Here is a 21,128-nt window from a genome sequence, read left to right as displayed (position 1 = left end):
GTTGGGAGGATTGTTCATTGTTCTTAAGATCCAAGGGTCTGGGTCTGTAGTCACCTAGGCAAATTGGTGAGGCTTTTTACCAAACCTTGTCCAGGAAGTGGGGTGCAAGGTTTTGGGAAGTATTTTAAGGGGAAAGACGTTTCCAAACAGCTCTTCCCCAGTAACCAGTATTTGTTTGGTGGTGGTAGCGGCCAATCCAAGGACAAAGGGTGGAATATTTTGTACCTTGAGGAAGTTTTGACCTAAGCTGGTAAAGATAAGCTTAGGAGGTTTTTCATGCAGGTCCCCACATCTGTACTCTAGCGTTCAGAGTGGGGAAGGAACCTTGACAATCTTTATTAAAGACAGTAAATAGTGGGTGTGCCATCAGCGCTTGTAATTCACTTATGCACCTTGCTCAAGTGATAGGTATCAAGATGACTGTCTTAATGTATAAATAGGGTATTTTACAACTCCCCAGAGATTCAAACAGATGTTGCACTTAGTGTAAGCACTAAATCCCAAGATGATATAGGCTCTCTAACTGGTGGAAATAGATTATTAAGACCTTTCAAGAATCTTTTGACTACACCACCAATAAAAACCAATTTACTATCCCCAGAGACATGGTATGCTGAGACCATTGAGAGATTAACTTAGACTAGGGTGACCAGATGTCCCAATTTTATAGGGACAGTCCCGATATTTGGCGCTTTTTCTTATATAGGTGCCAATTACCCCCAACCCCCGTCCCGATTTTTCACACTTCCTATCTGGTCACCCTGACTTTGACTGATGACAAAGAGAGATCCACTCTTTTAAGATATAATAAGTACTCCAATATATAAGTAATTAGAGCTGTATATGGATCTATATCATACATGGAAACCAACAATAAAAAGTCCTTAACTGATAGCAACATTCTGTCCTTCTACCAAAAGAACATTGCTAACCTCCTATGCTCCTCAGGGAGAGTATTCATGAAAGACAACATTTTTCCTGACAAGATGGCATTGATATCTTGCGATTACATCTTAATGGTTCACTGTTCTCCTATCTGAAGTGGCTGAGGAAAACATCCAGTCTTTTCCCTTCCTTATCAGAGGGGATAAAATAGGCCTGAGCACGCTTTCATCTATGCAGTGCAGCCTCTACTATCAATGAATTAGGAGAACGGAGATATGAAACACAGCAAGACCCTCCTGGGAAAACAGGAAAAGGTCATCAGACTTTTTTAACATAAGCTGAGCTATTAGGGTCATTCCAAATTGCTTAAAACTGGTTGAGACAATCCTTCCAATAAAGGATTTGTCTAGTTGCTGCTTCTAAAATGTGAAGATTTCTCAACAGGAATCAAGGGAATCTCTACTGTCCTTGGAAGAACACCACATCATCTGAATGTGACGAAGGAGCAATCACTCCTACACTTCTGTAAGGAGAAGTAAAGTTCACAGAGTCTGGATGTGACTGTTGGATCTCTAGCAATTCTTCTTCCTCAGATAAAATGTCTCTTACAACTGTAGACGACCTATCAGGACTCTGATGTACCATCAAATCCATATCCTTTGGGTCTGATGCTTGAATGTCTTCAGTATCAAATTGGCAATCACTATATCTAGGAATACCCTGAAAAGGTACAGGAGAAGGCCAGTGAGACCACGTAAAGTCATTCCCAGCCAATGGGAGCTGTGGGAAGCGGCATGGCGAACTACAGCCACTGGGAGCTGCGGGCGGCCGTGCAAATGTAAACAAATGATCTGGCAGCCCGCCAGTGGTTTTCCCTGATGGGCCGCATGTGGCCTGTGAGCCACAGGTTGCCCACCACTGACGTAAACCAAGGTGAAGCCTGACAATCTGGTCAAAGCCCTATACTCTGATCTGGCTGAAAATATCTCTGCCCATACAGATCTGGGAGAAATGACTGAGTTTGCTTAAATTGACTGAGTTTGATTTAAATTTCTTCTTTAGATCTGTTTTCCAATCTCAAGCCATTCTCAGTCCTGAGGGAAGTAGAGTTAATAACCTGCTAGGCTAAATAAAAGATAAATAGAAAAAACCCTTTTTCTCAAGACCCAGAAGGAGTCTTAGGTGGTGCAGGTATGGGAGAAATTCTAACTTCTTCAATCTGCCTTCTATTCTCTGAAGGATTATCTATTTATCCAGTATAACCTTCAGTTCCTATTCAATTGACACACATGGATTCATTACTGACCGAGAAGGAGACAGATCCGATTGATGAATCTGTGCTATAACCACCAACCATTGTGGTACCGTACTGGAACCAGACCGCAAATCCTCAGTAGTCAGATCCTTATTTTTAACCTTCATAACAGGTTCTTTCATCTTCTCTCTCGAATCCGGCTCTTTTGGATCTGAAACAATCAGATCCAAAGAGCATCTTCTGGTTTTAGACAGAGAATCATCATTTGGGGAAGGTTCTTTAAATACCAATGGATCAGATGGATCTTTTCTCACAGATTGGTTCTTGATAAAAAGAGGCCAACACCAACAAGGATGGAGTCTTGTGCTCACTATTACCGCCTTGTCCTTTTCTTGTGGATTGCTCTAGAATCAGAGTTCAATCCCACGGTCTGTTGAGCAGTTTTGATCCTTGGGTGCTTCACACTTCTAGATTCCTTAGTGCACAGCACCAAAGACGAGTATTTAATTTTCTTTCTTCCAGACTTGCTTGGAGCCAATGCAAGCTTCTAAGATTTGCTAGAGGCTTGCTCTCTCTTGGTTCCAGGCAATTTTGCTGACAGAGCTTCCTGGAGTAAGACAGTCTGAAGCCTGTTCTGTCTTTCATTCTGGGCTGATGTCATGATGGTTGAGAAGATCAAGTATTTTGAAGGTGAATGTTTTTCGACCAATTATGATAAACACCATGCATGTGTTTTGGCCACCAGAAACACAGCTAGGCATCAGACGTACCTCTTAAATCCTAGCTTTTTGGTCTTCAGCTGTGTCATCTTTTTTTCCCCCAGCACTGAAGAACTTATTTCTAAACTAAACCTAACACTAACAGACCAGCCTAACTATATCCAAATAATTATAAAATATATGGATCTGGTAAAATTCTGGAGCAGCTCTACCTTCGTTCAGCTGGTTGCAGTTGGAGGGAACTGAGGCCTCTGGACTGCCACACCCCTTTTATATCTTTGCCCTGGAACATTCCCATGCCTCAGAATGGTATGATGGCTGGGTTTGACCCCTACCTCCCTCTCTGCAACTTGTTTAGCAGGTGTGTCTCACTAATGGGCTAGTGGGACCCTGATGTTTGTTTTCTCAGGTTTTGCCTGGAAGGAACTTATTTCATTGTTTTCTTCAGTTTCCATTTACCTATTGTAGCTCTATAGGAAGGAAAGTTCTCTGCGCTAATAGTGCACACTGAGGACATATCTTATCACAAACCCATGTAAAGAGCTGGGAGGAGTGGCCTACAGGCTGAAATGAGCGGTATGGTGAAGCATGGCTCATTCATGCCCCATTCTCACAAGGATAGGACGGGTTGGGGATTTCATTTCAGAAGCAGATTTCATCGGCAGAACCCAGTGGGGTTGCTCTCAGTCTGAGGAACCATAATTGCCATTAATGTAGGAATCAACCAAGTTTGGCTAATGTTATTGCAGTGTAACTAGTGTGGGGATTTCCATCTGACAAAATGTTCATTTAAGCTATAACCATGTGTGAAGTATTTTATTCACTAATCATTTAGTCTCTGTGTAAACGCTAGCTCATAACTTTAGGGAATGCTTTAGATTAGAACCTTCTGGACATAACAGTGAGTAAATAAATATTTCAAAAGTGTCGAAGAATGAGCAACTTACCTGCTCCTTTCCAGGGCACCCAGAGAAGAAGATGGAATCAGAAACTGGATCTGAGAGATAAGACTGAAGTAGATTTAACCGGAGACCTGTAGGCGATTCATTTGTCATCTTTACTCCATTCTGCAGAATGGTTACGGGAAACTAGACAAAATAAATAGCAACACTGCAACAGGAGAGTATGGCGATGGCAAAAAAAATAATAAAGTGAGATATTTCTATACAGAGATTATACAAGTATAAATATATTTGTATTTTTAAAATAATTTCTTGATGTTCAAAGTCCTATAAATTAAATATACATGGGCTAAATTCAGCCCTTGGATGCAGGTGTGCAACCTCTCATGGACAACAATAAAAGCTGTGTGAATGTGTATCCACAGCCAAAATACAGTCACTTCTGTTCAGCAGACTTACATTCATGCTAAAAATGTTTAAAAGCCTGCTCTGTATTTTTATATTTTCTAATATGATTAAAAAGAACAACTGTCCTTTGTTGATGAAATTATGTATCCTCTCACATTACTCTTCCCTTTGTATGCTCCCTCTCTCATTTTTACACCTTTTATCATTACTTCCTCCTACACCTGGAAGTCTTTCTGATCTCGTGCACCAAGAGTCTGTTCTCTCTTCCTTCAAATTCTCCTTAAGATCTGCTTCTTCCGAGAATATTTCTACCTTCTCCTCCTTCCCAATAAGTATGTGTTTGCATGTACAGAGCCCTAGCTTGTAGGCTTCTCAGAGGAAAGAATGTGCCTTAAAATGTTTGCAGAGCACTAAGCAAATTTATGGTACTACATAATGAATTTAACTATATATATATATATATATATATATATATATATATATATATCCCTTTAATTGTTATATATTTTAAAATTCAAATTTGAAAATGTTGATATTTACACTATTAGATGAAAACAAGGAGCTGCGCTTTCACTAAGAACAGTACATTTCTGAGACACAGAGTGTTTCATCAGGATTTGTTCCAAACATAGTCAACAGCAAAAATCTGGACCTGGATTTAGAGCAAAATTAAATAGACTATAGGAACTTTCTCCTCTTAAAAGCAACAAAGGTACTTGTGGATAATAAAACATATCTATAAGGCAGAAAACACCATTGTTTCTTCACAAGAAGAGCATGTCTACATTCTGTTCTAATATATATCGACTATATTTTGATTATATATATATATATTCACAACAATCCTTTAATTAGAGAGAGATATTTTTTAAATGTACACCCACTTTGCGTGTACAAGTTTGAAAATCCAAGCCAAAATTGCAGTGTGGTTATCCTATTGTGGAATACAAAATGGTTTATCATTAAACGTGTAATTAGGTCCACTGGAAATAAAAGTACCTTGGGTGACGGATAACTGGTAAGCCAAAGTCTGAAGAATGGATGGCAGGTTTCACTATTAAATTCTTCACAGATTTTCTCTAGCATCGGCATCCAGGAGACAGCAAGATGACAATTCTGTAAACAAACCCACGTGCCTTCTTCCATTCCTTCTCTAATCATTTTTGCAGCTATAGGTCCTTGTCCCTGTCCCAACGAGATGGCTTGAAACTTATTTCCAACCATGTGTTTGTCATTTGCAAATTTCAGGAGACCTTGGATGAAACATGCAATCTTTTAGCATTTGTTAGTTTAAAAGACTGCTTTATATTTGATATTAAAAAAAGAATTAGAATACTATTTTGTTAAAATCTGAAAGTTCAAAATAATTAAAAGAATTTTTTCACAATGCATTAAACTATTTGATTTTAAAATCATATCCCTTTTATTCTGCAAGACAAAATTCTACAAATCTGATTTGGTAGCGTTTTATACCCATTTGGCACAGGTGCAAATGACTCCATAAGGTGCAAAAAGGAGGAGAATCAAGCTCTTAATCTGAAAAACTAGACATTTTGACAGGTCTTTTTATCTGTCACTGATTCAAAGATTTAGTAAGGAAAACATCCCATAGTGAATACTTACTAGACATGGGATCAGCTCCTGGAGACAGCACAAAGATTAGTGGGATTGTTGAATTTGAATCTAAGTAACTTTTTGATAGATCAAATGGTGGTGGCTCTACAAACTTCTTCCCCAGTTTGTCAGTTACAAAGATTGCTATTGCTGGACTAATCTATTTTAAAAAAAGCAAATATACTGGTAAGCACAAATATAACATAAAATCAGATTTGGTTGGATACACTGTATCATCTTTCATATTCATGGTAACCTAAATCATTATACAAAGAGTGAGTTGGATACTGATAATGTAGCAAATCAATAGCTATATTTCACAGTCAATGTATACAGTTCACATTCACTCTTGGGGACCAATCCATGGTTGCCCAGCAGCCCCTTTGTGCCAGCTGTGCCAATATAAAGGGGCCAGAAATATTCACATGGGTCCACTGCAGAATACTCACAGTGCAAGCGGTGGGCAGGAGAGAAAGAAAGTGAAGGGCCAGCAATTCTGCACCGCAGCAAGATGGCCCACTGCAACCAGGGAGCAACTCAAGGCAGCGCTCAGGGTTGCTTCAACCTGCACAAGGGGCCAAACTGGCCACTCAGCAGCCCCAGAATTTAGAAGGTGCAAACTGCCTCCCCTCCGCCCCTGCACTGGATGACTCAGGGCCTTGGGACTCTTAACACTAAATTTGTAGAAGTCTCAGTAAGTTTGGAATTTGAGCTCATTTAACATTCAAAAGCTTGGAAGCTTATTAAATATTTCCATACTACTGAGGCCTTATCCACCCAGCTACACTGCACTAACTTGTCAATCCCCAAATAACTCCTCCAACAGACACCAAACAGGTTGTGTTCTTGGGTTGCAGGCTTCACCTCCAATAGCTTGGTCTCCTCTTCAGAGGACAACTGGGTGTACTCCCCCAGTCTCCTATGCTTTAAATGCCTACTTCCAGTGCCTGGATGATTATTTCCCACCCTATCAACAAAAAACCCAGCAACCCCTCACAGAATCAGGGGATGGTAGAATGGAGTGGGGGTGAAACATCATCTCAGTAGGTGAGGCATAATGTCCTCACAAATGTTTTTTGTTAGTTGCAATTTTTTCAGGCTGTAGAGCACAATGCCAGGCCTCAACTAGTTGCCATTCAGTGTGACACAAGCACAACATATATCCATTTTTGCTGACCAAAGTGGCTGTTTTCCCATAAATTCTAGTAAAAGTCTCTTTTTGCCATGAAAAATGTATATAGCATGTATAGTTCTCCTAACTACCAAGACCCCTTATTGCTGTACAGATAGATTCATGAGGAAATATACTTATGAAAAAACCTGCATGTCAATTTTTATTCCAAATATTAATTCTGCAATTTTACGTGCTGTGAAGTACTAAATATAGTCAATACAGATGAAAAATAACAACTTGTGATTGTCCTTACAGTCTTATGACTCAGACAGTAAAAAAAAAAATTAAGGGTTCCTGAACATATATTTGAAACAATCAAAAAGTATAAGAATTTAGTATCACTAAGAAGAAGAAAATATTAAGAGATCAGTAGTACTGGTAAAATAATACCTCACTTTTACTTTTAGAGTCAAACTGATCATTATAGATGATGACTGAATATATAACATATAGGCTAAGGATATTTAGGTAAAAGTAGAACACATGTGATCACCTGCACAGCTATGTCACTGGTTTCAGAGTAGTAGCCGTGTTAGTCTGTATCAGCAAAAAAAACGAGGAGTGAAATTCTAGCAGTTTGAAGTGTAGGGAGAAAAGAAATCTTAACAGAACTTACTGCATTTAGGTTCCATTTAATCAGTCTTGTAGTTAACAGAAAGAATAGTTACTTGCCTTACAGTAACTGTGATTCTTCAAAATGTGTTGCCTGGTACACATGTATTCACATGTCCACTCCTTGGGCAGTGTGCTGGAGACTACTATTTTTTGGCCAGCATTGTCATGTGTGGTTGTTCAAGTTGCTGTTGTGGAATCTAGTACAAGGTTAGGGTTAGCTGATGCCAGGAATGATTTTTGCCATGTTGATCTTTAGGTCCAATCTGATAAAGAGATGAAGGATCCAGTGAAGGATCTGATACATGGAGCACCCACTTGCTGCAGTGACTTCCCTCAGGTGAACCCATCATCAAGGTATGGGTGTAACTGTATTCCCTAATTTCTCAGGCGGGCTGCTACTACTGCCAATTATTTGGTAAAATCTCTTGGCACTGTCAATAGTCTGAAGAGGAGGATCTTGTATTAACAGTGGGAATCTCCGACTTGGAATTGTAAATATTTTCTGTGTATGTGGTGGATCATGATATGAAAATAAGCATCCTGGAGGTTGAGAGTCATAAACCAGTCCTAGGGATCTAAGAATGGGATCATGGATACCAGAGTTACTATCTTGAAATTGAAGTGGCAGATGACAGCACTGAGTGATCTCAACTCCAGAACTGGGTGTCGGCCCTCCTTTTTCCTTGGGATCAGGAAATAATTTGAGTAAAACCCCTTCCAGAATCACATCTTCCTCTGCTCCAAGATTCAGAAGTGAATACACCTCTTGTCATAACAGACTCTTCTGAAGAGGGTCCTTGAAAAGAGATGGGGAAAGGGGAAGAAAGGAGCGTGTGGAACTGCAGGGAACAGCCCGCAGAGATGGTCTCCTTAACCCAGTGAGCCAGTGCAATGAGGTTCTGTGATCACTGAAAATAGCGACAGCACTCCCCAACGTCTGTATGTGAGTGGGAAGGGGTAAAGATCTTCCAGGCGTTCTGTAACACTGCTCTTCACTAAGGTGTTAAAAATGATTACTTCAAGGAAGTTGCAGGATGTGAGGCAGAGGATGTAGGTCTCTTTCTCAGCAACTCCAAGAAAATAGTAACCCCGTGATGATCCTGGATGATGAAACTAGTATGTTGTAAATCAGAGGTCTGATATGCTTCCTTGTAGGAGATAGTATGTAAAATCCTAGATACCAGAGAGTAGAGTGAGAATCTTTTAACTAATGCAGGGCCTCATCCATCTTGCTTAAAATGCTACAGCCCTTGAAGGGAAGCTCTTCTATTGTTGTATGTACTTCCTTTGGGATGCCTGAGGACTGTAACAAGAAAGCTCTCCACATGGTGATAGATGTGGCCATGGATATTGCAGACATATCTGAAGCATCTAATGCTGCCTGGAAAGACATTCATGCTACCAGCTACCCATCTGAGATTACTGACTTCAGTGCCTTTCTGCTATCCTGAGGAATCTTGTATGGGAAGTCTAACACCTTATACTAATTTAAATAATCATACCTTACTAGATGTCAGGGACCATAGGTCTTGAACCCTGATCCACAGGGCTCTTACGAGCTAGGCAGTCCCAACCTGCCACCCTTGAACAGCAGCTGAATTCTAACAAAGGATACCAGTCCTGGAATATGATTGGTGGAACCTGGGGGTCCTGACTGGTCCCAAGTTTCTACTTAACCCAGGAACAGGAAGTTGTTCATGCAACTGGGTTCTCCCTGCTCAGGATTGCTTCCCCTGCAATGTCTGCTCCTACAACTTGCTGCAGATCTTCTGGTAACCTGACCCTGCCTGCCTGTGACTGACTCTCTGTCTGACCTCTGGCCAGTCTCAGACCCTGACCTCCTGGTATCTGACCTAGCCTGACTCCTGCTCCGACCAATAGGTCAGACTGCCTACATTCCAGTCATGACACTAACAAGGACTGATAGTTAGCTATTCGTAATTACAGGCTAGCCAAAGAATAGTTTTTCCTGACCACAAGGTCAAACCACCCACGTCCCGGTCATGACACTAACAAGAACTCAGAGTTAGCTATTCATAATTACCGGTTAGTCAAAGAATATTTTTCCTGACAAATAAATCTAGTCACTTTGGGGGTTTTTTGTTTGAGGGTGTCACTTTTTGTTTATTCTGTTGCCTAGTTCTTTTGTGGGCCACTGCTACCACCGGGGAGCCTGGTAGAGGATGAATATAGTAGTACTCAAAAACATCTAATGTCACCTGGAATCATTTGTCTGGATTCTTGGAAGTTGCTGCAATAGAAATTGGTGTTTACCAGATGTTCTTCGCTAGCTCCGATAATGCTTTGTTAACTGGCATCACCAGGCAATGAGGCATGGAGGCGTGAAAGATATCTAGGAGTTCTGAGATGTATCCTGTATCACCCTCCATAGCTATCTCAAATTAATTCACTATTAAGAGAAGCAGGTCTTGAAAACTTTTATAATTGTTAGGTTGACAGGGGGTTGCAGGCACCAGTGCTTCATCCAGAGAAGACAAGGAAACAGCAGTTGGCATCATCTGCCCCTCCATGGTAGGATGCTCTTCTTTAGATACTTCCTCCTGTTTTTCAGCATGCTGGACTGCCACCTGAGTCCCACAAGCTCCCTATGATGGAGTAGGCAGGTGGTCCTACCTCTGGATTGGTGTGCGAATAAAAGGTACGTAGCAGGCTGCTAGCTCCAGGGAGCCCAGAAGGCCAGGGACTGGATGTTATTAGAGAAAGTGGGGCGGAGGGGGGGGGGAACTATCAGGAATGCCTATCCCTGGAACCTCTGGACCCATGTGGCACACAGAAGGTTCTTTACTCTGTCAGATCCACACATACATAGGTGCAGACTCCGTGGGAGCTCCAGGGCCGGAGCAACCGCGGGAAAAAAATAGTGGGTGCTCAGCACCCACCAGTTTAATCAGCTGTGGCAGCCGCAAATCAGCTCTTGCACATGCGGGGCCCACCAGATCAGCTGTTTCCAGCAATCAGCTGTAGAGCGCAGCTGCCTATTAGCTGTTTGGTAGGGAGCCAGGATGAGCTCTTTTGCAGCATGTGGCTGCAGTTCCTAGCTTGGCTCCCACTGCAGGTAAAAGTGGTACCTTTCCAGGGCAGAGGGAGCAGGGCACCATTTAGGGAGGGCAGAGGGGGCTTCTGCTCCTCCCTGAGTTTCCTACCACAGCTGAGTGCAAACAGGAAAATGAACTGCTGCTCCATGTTGTCACCGGAGGAACCTGAAGCCTTTAGCTGTGAGCTGAGCAAGAAGTTGCTTTGGTTGATAGGACTGTCCTCCAGGAGCTGGATCAGCAGTTCCTCCCTCACCATCGGCTCGAGGCTGTGGGAAGTGTAAATTCCCCGTTGTGCAGGCTGCTGTTGCTCTGTGGCTGCGAGCGAGCGGGAGAGCTGTCTGTATTGCTCTGTCCATCTCCACCCCTTCATACATAGAGGGAGCCTTTAATGAGGTTCCCAAATGCCCCCTCAGGCTGGGCAGCTGAGAGCCTGTGCACCTTAGAAACCCCCCCAGCGCTAGCAGCCCCAGAACCAGAGGGGCAGTGGGCACACAAAGCACTCCATATGGGTAAATATTTCCTTGTCACCCAGCTGATAGGATGAGAGCCAGGAGAGAGCAGTTTCTGGCTAGCCTTGGGAAAGAGAAGGGAACTGATGAGTGCTGATCTCCTTAAGTCTCTCCCACAAAGGTGGTCAGTTTTATTTTCAGTGTAACAGTCAATGCTTCCTTTATACATTTCAGTTGCTCCTGATGGAAACCATAGGAAGTTATTGTACATACCTCTGCTTCTCAATCAGAAAATAAAATCTTTCATGAATTAGTCTATGGACCCTGGGGACTTTTTTTTTTACAATTCCTGGAGAGCTCTTAATTCTACCTGGTGTTACAGCCTTAGAACAGGTCTCTTTAGTAAGTTCCTTAATATTTGAGTACGCTCTTGAAAATGACATTTTTTAGAGAGCAAATTTTCTTAATAACATTTAAGACATATAGTGTCATATTATATTTTCATTAAGGCACGGTTAAGAATCCTCCAGTTGGGTCACTGTAGATACATACTCAGGATTTCTATATTATTTTATAAAACTGAACGGTTTCCAGAGGCTAAAACAGGCTTTTAGACCAGTGATTTGTAAATGCAAGTTCAATTTTTACATTTGTTTTTTATGTTTTGAATCTTCACACCTTTAGTACCTTAAACTGGAGTGTGTTTTCATTTGTGCAGGAGAAATATCAAATGCATTGTATAAATAGATTTAAGACTTTATTTCTAATTACTGAGTAACTTAATAGGAAAAGAAAACACATTGCCACTGGAAAAAGGTGATAACATTTGTATTTACAAGAAATACACCTTCAGGCGTCTCAGAGCTGATAGAAAACAAACAAAAGGCAGTATTTCTTCACACAACACACAGTCAACCTGTGGAACTCATTGCCAGGGGATGTTGTGAATGCCGAAACCTTGATACCTCCATTGCCCCCATCACCACACAGACATGAATGGATTTAGCCTAGGAGGCAGGGAAGTATCAGCCCCATTTGGAAGGTGGGATCTAGGGCACCCAGAGGTGAAGTGATTTTCCCACGGCTAAGCAGGGAGTCTATGGCAGAGCAGAGAATCAAACCCAGAACATCTGAGCCCCAGGCCTTTGCCCTAACCACTAGGCCACCCTTCCTACATTGAGGAGGGGAAACCTCCTGTGCCTCTTTGAGTGAGTGGGTTGGGGCAGGCGCTAGACAGAGCCACCAGGAGGCGGGGAGCAGGGGCAGGCCTTTGGGGGTGTAGTGGGGTAGGGCCTTGGGAGAGGGGGCAGAGTCAGGGTGGGGCACCCGCCAGCAAAACCAAAGGTCAGCACCTATGCACACACATCATAAGAATAGTCCTTGGAAAGTAAACAAGATACCTCTTTAATATGTTTGGAGACTGATTAAGAATTTCTTGGCAATAATTTCCTTTCTGTTAGCAGTGTCTCCCACAATGCTAGCTGTCTGGTCTGTTTTCCTTTCTCAGCAGTTCACAGAGGCGGATCAGCTTTTTGGTATTGCATGGTCTGGCCATGACTCCTCTGCTCCCATTTTCTAACACATTACTTATTCCCAAGCCGTAAAACTTGCATAACTTTGCTAACACATATTCCAAAGATATTAACTATGTACATTAGATGAAGGAATATTGCCATATGGCAATGATTCCAGTCAATATTTGACACTTGACTCATAAGTAACTCAGGATGACTAGAATTTTGGGAGACACTGCTAGCAGAAAGTAAATTATTGGTAAGAAACTTTCAATTCTGCAGCTCAGCATCTCCTACAATTCTGGATGTCTGGGAAAAGCTGTAGGGAGGATTATGAAACAAAAGTTCAGTAGGAAAGAAGTAGTCCCTTTTTTGTAAGCTTGCTCAAAAGTCTATATTATTTCTGTGACTCCACCTGCGGCACCTTCCTGCCAAAGACAGAAAGTCCACCTTGCAGTACTTAATGAGGCGTTAGCTGTAGACCAAGTGGCTGCTTTGCAAATTTCCAAAATGGATGCACTTGCTTGTTCTGCACATGAGGTTACTAAGGATCTTGTAGAATGTGCCTTGATCCCTTCTAGGACAGGAACCTCTGATGATCTGTAGGCTTTCACAATACATAGTCTAAACCATCTAGTAATGGAGGACTTGGAAGCTCTGAGTCCCTGGCATTTTGGGTGGAAGGGCATGAATAGAGAGCCCAATCTTTTCATGGATTCTGTACATTTGAGACAGATTTTCAATGCTCTTCTGACATCTAAGGTGTGTGATGCCTTTTCAGTTGAATGTTGTGGTTTTGGATAGAATGAAGGAAGCACAACCTCTTGGGAAGTGTGGAAGGAGGAATATTCTTTAGGAAGAAAGGATTCTGTTGTCCTGAGCACCTGATCCTCTTGGATCCTCTTGGAACAAGCAATAAGGCTTCGGTATAGATAAGGCTGCCCGCTCCGACACTCACCTGGTCGATGTGACAGCTACTAGGAAACAAGTCTTAATGGATAAATAAAAGGCTGACACAGAAGTCAAAGGCTTGAGGGGATGGCTTTTCAGGAAGAATGGCATGACTAATGATATGGCTAATTGGACTGCTTGAAGGAATCCGGTTATCTGTGGGATGTCTGCCAGGGACCCCTAGGATCCTGCAAATAGCATGTTACTGAGAGTGGACACCTGACGTATAATGGTACTGGAGAAAGTCCAAAATGGATGAAATTCCTGATTTTCTGAAATTTGCATTGTGTTCTTGGCACCACTTATTGAATCTGGACCAGAAGGAGGAGTCCATTTTTAGTGTCAATACTCTCCTAGACAGAAGCAATGCCTTAATGAAAAGGCAGAAGCAGAATGGAGCAGGGCAGGAACAAGGCAGGAGTAAGGTCTGCCAAAGCAATTGGCTAAGATCTTCCTCATTGCACAGACAACTTCCTGGTGTCCCCTTAAGGAGTGTGCCTGGACCAATCAGGATGCCGGGAGCACTGTCAATCAGGCCCTCTGTGGGCAGCATATCCTGTGGTGCTTGGGCCCACAAAGCTCATAATCTGTCAACTGCTGCTTTACCACAGCTGTTCCGTGGTGGTATGAATGTGGTGGTCGCTCAGGGACCAGCAGACCGAGGTTCTAGACCCATGGATCCTCACAAGGCTGATTTTTGAGAAAGGTGGTTGAGAGCAGGAGATTGAGCCAGAGCTCACCACAGCATCCCTGGGCAAAGAGCATTCATGTCCAGCGTGGTCTTGCTTTCCTGGATCCACAGCTGGCCTCACTGAATGGTCAGGAAGAAAAGGCTTGAAGCAAGCGTCCTTAGCCATCTGCACCCTTTTTTAAAAGGACTGACAGATAGAACATTTTTCAGGTATGCACCCCTCCGCAAGGCAAAAAAAAAAAAGCTCATGTAACTGTCTTTAAGCAATATATCTGCTTCACAGGAAGAGCAGTTCTTGAAGCTGGGAAACTTCAGTTCAGTCATGGCTAACTCATGGTACCATGAAAATATTTTCACCAAATGAAGAAAAAATAACTATATTACTATTTGCCAGTAGGCAAAACTATACTATGTACACTAAATCCAACCTAATCCTAAAACTATATGCCTAAAAACTATACACAAAAAGATTTGGTGATTGCACTAGGACATGGACTCTACCAAGGTCTCACAGCCACAGGCAGTAAAGAGGAACTGAGGGGCAGTTGGGCCCACTCCATCCTTTATGCCCTGGGTACAGGAGCACAAGAACACTCAGAGTGCATAAGCAGCCCCAAAACATACTGGTAGCCAAAATAACTGGCTTTCAAGGGCATGGGGGTACCAGGAGTGGCATACATATTGGCAAGCACTCAAAGAACATAGTAACATGTAATAATAATTATCAAAGTGTACTACATGCCAAATAACAGTCTACAAACAAATGTTTCCATGTCCTTTTACCTTGTCTGATCTTAGGCACCGAAGAATGATAATCTTTTGTAGTTCATTCAACGTTTTATCCCATGGTTTTGGTAAGGGAACATTGTGTGGCTCTTTGCTGTCATAGATTTTACGCCACTCACTTGCATTTTCAGAAATATGACTCCTAGAAGAAAAAGCATAGTCTGTTATTGTAAATGCCTAGAGTTTAGGTTTTCATTAATTCACTTGATTAAATGAAAAACAAAGAAATAGTGTCATATGCCGTACAATTAATAAAATCGATTCGACATGCATTATCCCCCTCTCAACCAGCCAAAAATTGTATATTATACAACTTCTTACCTGACTTCTGCACTGGGAAGTGGGAGGGACCACCTAAGCTGGTGTGGAGGAGCAAAGCCTCCATCTGTATGGCCTGGGTCTCCCCAAGGTCTGCTTGAATCTCAGGAGATTCATAGGTTCTGGGTATTGTGAACTCCCTATTTCTTCTATATTTGTGCATGACAAACACCACTACCCAACAGAAGAATTCAAAGGAAATTCTTTGAAGAAGAAATCTTGTGGAATTTTCTTCCCTGGAACACCCTCCGATAGGTTATCCCATGAGTGGGGGAGAGACTGGTTCTTACATTAGTCCAGTTCCCCACCTCTTCCCCACAGTTAAACTTACATTTAAAGGAAGGAGAACGCCAAACAACTCTGGTTGTTTTGTCAGAGAATGGGGTTTGCTCCTCCATGAAATGATCTGTAGTGCCCACTCTCAAACCCCACAGATGCTCTGGGACCCACAGCAGACTCATGTGGAAGGCTTATGCCTTTGCACTGGCTCTAAAATCCTATGGTGAAATCCTGACCCAATTGAAATCAATGGCAAAACTCCCACTGACTTCAGTGGGGCCATGATTTTACCCCGGTGTCTCCTCCCTTACACCTGCAACAGAGTTCTGCTATTAGGGACTCCCCCTGGCCACAGCTGCCTCCTTTTCAAAGTAAGATTCTTCTACCAGGAAGGGACTTCACAGGGAAAAGTAATACAATCCACTCCAGAAAGACAAGTTCTTTATCTGGGAATTGATTGGATTCATTCTGACAATTACTTGAATAAAACATGAAATAACCTTCTAATTAATTAACCTCCTCAGCAACTTCCTTACAATGTGTGACAAAGAAGTACTCACTTCTGAAGCTGAGACACAATTTATGTTGTACAGGTATCAAATCACATTGATATTCAATATCACATTGATAGTCTGAAAAAGTCTCAGAAATATTTCTTAAATGTATGCAACATACTTCAGTCAATGTAGTTTTTTGTAATTTCACAATGGATTTTTACTGTACCTCAGTCCTCTAAAAGCTGAGAAATCACTTGCACGACATAGTTCATCCCAGCTTTTATCTTGTAGCCAAGTTGGATCTGGATTCTTGTGTTTGTTCTTGAGACCCACTCCTCCAGTTAATAGGAACATAAATTCCTGTTGTTCTATCTCTTTCCTAGCCCTAAATTCAGAAGAATGCCAAAATAGTTTGTAAGCAATACACAGTTATATTAAAAATGCATTTTGACATAGTATAAAGCAAAAGCTGTTTGTTATGTATAAAGCAAAAGCTGTTATGTTCCATTTTTATTTTACAACATTCATATTGCAGTAGCATCTGAGGTTTCAGGGCCTCACTGTGTTATGCAATTTACAAACATTATAAGGAGAAATGATAATTAAGGGTAAGGGAAGAAGGATACAATCATATGTATACAATTCACTTATTTTTACTTATAAAAAGTCTCAGCTACTGCTATCTGTGTCCAAGCCTACCCATCAATCATTGGCTGATTTCCTGTAAGTGTCATGCCAAAGATGGATCTTGAGGAAGAATGCAGAGGAGGAGATGGTTGTGGCCTTACAAATCAGCTCAAGAAGGGCCTCCCATGCATAAGGCAGAGTGGAAGACAGTGTGGATATGATGCATAAGATGTTAGCATTCACTATAAATTCATATGGTTTACAGTTAAGCAATATAAATTAATATAGCTGGTGAGCCTGGTTATTAAAAAATGTATGCACATAATAACTGATTATGATGTTTCCAAGTAGCCATGTGTGCCTTCCTTTCTTTCTTCAATGCCCACAGACACAAACTACATTGTGCAAAAGCAGCAGCACAGCCAGTCAGCCAGAGTGGAGAGTCTAGATCACATGGTGGAAGGAAAAGCAGAGACAATGGGGAGATGGGAAAAAGAAAGGCTCCTCAAGAAAGGGGGAGTGATATGCTCCACAAAACTGCCGGAAAGACAGACCTCTTACTTGGAGAATTTTTCCTGAAACCTTATATTTAAAATGATGTTCACATTGTATTATTATTAGATAACATCATCCACCCCTTTGAAGGGTACCATAAAAACATAAAAGGAAAAAATTAATGAGACATTTTGAGGCCTCATCTTCCCACCCAAATCAGTGGCAAAACCACTGATTTCAATGGGAGCAAAAGCACTCACATTTCATGACTAGGCACTAAAGACTAAGTTATCACCATTTGTGCCCAAGTATTCTGTTATTTGTAAATACTTTCAATCTAAGAAAAATGATTGTCTTGCGTTATGAGATGCTAGAAAAAAAAGATTAAACTCACATGAGAAGATTGCAGCACAGTAAAAAGGAAAACAGCAGCTTATCCTTCTCAAACAATGAGCGACATATATTGCAATATAGGTTGTATGTAAAGTGGTCATTTAGGTATCGAAGACGCTTCTCCAAAATTTTGGATTTGTTACTAAAAAAGAACATTTGTACATATATTGAGTCAGCAACTAAATAAGAAATCCAAAGCTCTTTGAAAGGTTTTGGCGGGATACAGATTAGGGCTGAAACTTTCAAAAGCACTTAAAGGAGTTAGGCAACCAACTGCATCCAAAGGAAGTTGGGCAGCTAGCTCCCTTAGGCTCCTTTGAATATCCCAGCCAAAATGATTAACTGAAATCTCAGTTGTACTCAGGTGGCGGCACGCTCACCATGCATTATGGGTTCTATTTCAACACCAGATTTGGAATCCTCAAGAAATAACACTGCAGCAGATTAATATAGGGAGTGCTGTCCTTTGTATGACATATTAAGGAGAGTGCTTGTGGTGGGAGAACTGTCCACTTGGAAGCTAAGAATCATATTGCTTCTCTTAATAAGAGATGTTTTGTGTTTGGGGAGTCTGTGTTTAAAAAGGGAAGAGTCAGTGGCTGATGGTTCCTCACCACAACTTGGACCTATCTGATCTGCATATTAGGGGAGCTGAGCCCATCCTAGCTGCACTGTGGGCAATCAGTTCAGAGACTTACTAATACTGGTTTCTATAAAACTACAGGTGCAAAAATACAGATGCTGATATTTGCTGGACCAAATTTGTAACACCAAAATCAGAGATAATTTCTAAAAACTTGGGCCTCAGTGAGACAAAACAGAAGTGGAAAGCCTAATTTAGTGAGGTAAATGCTTTAAATGGAGGGAACTGTTGATCAGAAGAGAAATAAAGAGATATATGGTATTTTGGCTCAGAAATAAGTACTTACCTGTCATGAATAGAGTTGATATAGAGATTAACAAACCAACTGAGAGAGTATTGGTACATGGGGTCAATGTTAGCTAGGTCTGCAATACTAAAGAAGAGCACCGATGAATGCTTTGCAATTGGTCTATAACCTTCTCGTGATTCTGCTATTTTTATTTCTGTTTTCTCAGCAACCTAAACAAAATGACAAATATTGTAAAAGATTTTCTCTTCATATTTTCCTTTCTTCACAAAGAATGTATTAGTATATACTATCATTATTAAAAATAAATGTATATGACACTTTATAAGCATAGAGTAAGACACCTTCCATGCTCCAAAATACTTACAGTCTCAGGCCCTAACCCTCAAATGAGCCCTGGGTGGGTGGAACCCAGCACTCTCACAAAGACCCCTTGATTTCACGATCTTTCCCCACAGAGCTTATTGCAGTACTGGGGCCTAAGGTAGTCAAGACCAAAACAAAACCAGGCACAACCGGTCAGGCTTGTCCCTCTGCATCAGGTGTGTTAGACTTCACCATTAAATGCCCGGAAATATGACTGGATTTCAAATTGCTCATGTATAATCATTCCAGCAGAAGATATTTAACAATATATTTGCCTTTTATCAAATATATTATATGAAATTAAATAACTTAGAATATAGCTAACATAAAGAGTGAAGGATTGTTTCTTACTTGTAAGTATATATTACAGTATTAATGTAGCTAGGTGCTAACAAATGGAGTATAAGGACAATAACAGATAAAACACAGAATCACTGATATTTTATTGCTGTAAAGTCTTTGACAATTCAGAGATGTCTAGTTACCACCAGTGCATACTTAACTCTCATTGTTATCAAAGAGAATTATGTACACATATGGAAGGGAAGTTATTTTTCATAAATATGTTACCAAAACAAAGTTTACAGCTGTAGTTCTCTGTGGTCTAGGTACCTATAAGTCTGTCAGCTTTTTGAAAATACCCCATTTCTCTATTATGTATTTCTTAAGCACATCACAAGGATGAATTCCAATGCAGCAAAAAATATTAATGTAACTGAAAAAAGGAGAGTGTATTCTAAAGATTGGAATGTTTTTTCCTCCACCTATTTGCTCCCTGCACATATTTGAATAGGTCTGTTCAAGTATAATGGAAAAGTTTAGGTAACTGAGTAAAATCTTATAGGACATTTATTAGTAGGTCACCATGCAAGGAAACACACCTTGTGCCTTAAACATAAAATATGGAATTTATTAGGTTCCTTCTGAAAGCAACTGTTACTGAGAAGCCAACCCTTCTCTCCTACATGAGCCTTAGTGAGAATTCTGTCTGAATCTCTTTATAGCTTTGCCACTCTACCTTTCTTTATGAAGTAATTTAGTCAGAGAGCACTACTGGATTTATGTTAACAGGCTGGCCTAGAAGTGCCACACTGTATGCCACTAAAGCAAAGTAACTGCATGATAATTTAGTGCTTACTTGCACTGTATAGATAGATACCAAAAGCTTAACCTGACTCTATAAGCAGACAGTCTTCAGGCCACGGAAGAGGAAATCACTCTCTGATATAAATAGAGCACTTGCCTTAGCAATTTTTACAGACTCCATGTTTTACAAAGAACTGCCAATGTGAAAGGCGAAGACACCAGGAACAGGGATGGAAACAAGTAATTTCTCAGGACAGGAAGAAATCTTCACTACTGTCACTGGCGTAATGTACTTCCTATTTCTTGCTTAAGAATATGATCCTACACAAGTCCTAAGGAAAATCTACTAATTGTGCAAAACCCTCCTTTCATAAAAAAGATTAAACACATTGAGCCACAAATATCATATCAAAGTGACATTACAGACCTTACAAAAACAAAAGAGTAAGGAAATTCAGACTTGAGGATAAAACATCACCTGTAACCTCACACCCGCATGAAACGAGGGTGCTTCAGAACACAAAGTGTTTTAGAAGATTGTTTTCAGATACATCTAGATTACTTTAGAACAATAGGGCTCTAACAGATGACTGTGAACCAGATTGTTCTCCCCAGTTTCTAATGCATCTTAGGTGCTTAGGCCTTAGCTACATGGGGAAATTGATCCGCAGAATGGTAATGGTATACTTATACTGCTGTAGTTATGCCAGGATAACTCCCCATATGGAGATACTATTATGAAATAAGAAAAGGACTACTTGTGGCACCTCAGAGACTAACAAATTTATTTGAGCGTAGGCTTTCATGAGCTACAGCTCACTTCATCGGATGTATTCAGTGGAAAATACAGTGAGGAGATTTATATACATAGAGAACATAAAACAATGGGTGTTACCATACACACTGTAACCAGAGTGATCACTTAAGGTGAGCTATTACCAGCAGGAGAGCAGGGGGTGATAATCAAGGTGGGCCATTTCCAGCAATTGACAAGAATGTCTGAGGAACAGTGGGGAGTGGAGGGGGGGGAATAAACATGGGGAAATAATTTTACTTTGTGTAATGACCCATCCACTACCAGTCTCTATTCAAGCCTAAGTTAATTGTATCCAGTTTGCAAATTAATTCCAATTCAGCAGTCGCTCACTGGAGTCTGTT

The 21,128-nt window shown here is 41.1% G+C and overlaps 1 protein-coding gene across 1 annotated transcript in view; it reads right to left on the bottom strand.

The window, feature by feature from the left end:
• The window catches only part of DNAH12 (dynein axonemal heavy chain 12), a 172,930-nt gene that overhangs the window by 15,294 nt on the left and 136,508 nt on the right, over window positions 1-21,128 (bottom strand). The window contains exons 59-65 of the mRNA XM_084633689.1: window positions 18,558-18,730; window positions 17,630-17,770; window positions 16,340-16,498; window positions 15,017-15,161; window positions 5,793-5,943; window positions 5,169-5,422; window positions 3,807-3,947 (exon numbers count right to left, since the gene is read on the bottom strand). Of these exons, the coding sequence (XP_084489815.1) occupies window positions 3,807-3,947; window positions 5,169-5,422; window positions 5,793-5,943; window positions 15,017-15,161; window positions 16,340-16,498; window positions 17,630-17,770; window positions 18,558-18,730 (1,164 nt within the window). The remainder of the gene's footprint in view (window positions 1-3,806; window positions 3,948-5,168; window positions 5,423-5,792; window positions 5,944-15,016; window positions 15,162-16,339; window positions 16,499-17,629; window positions 17,771-18,557; window positions 18,731-21,128) is intronic.

Source organism: Lepidochelys olivacea (assembly GCF_965140295.1).
Source record: "Lepidochelys olivacea isolate rLepOli2 genome assembly, chromosome: 7".
Taxonomy (NCBI): domain Eukaryota; kingdom Metazoa; phylum Chordata; order Testudines; family Cheloniidae; genus Lepidochelys; species Lepidochelys olivacea.
The sequence above is the reverse complement of the archived record's forward strand: the minus strand, read 5'-3'. Positions and strand labels throughout refer to the sequence as shown.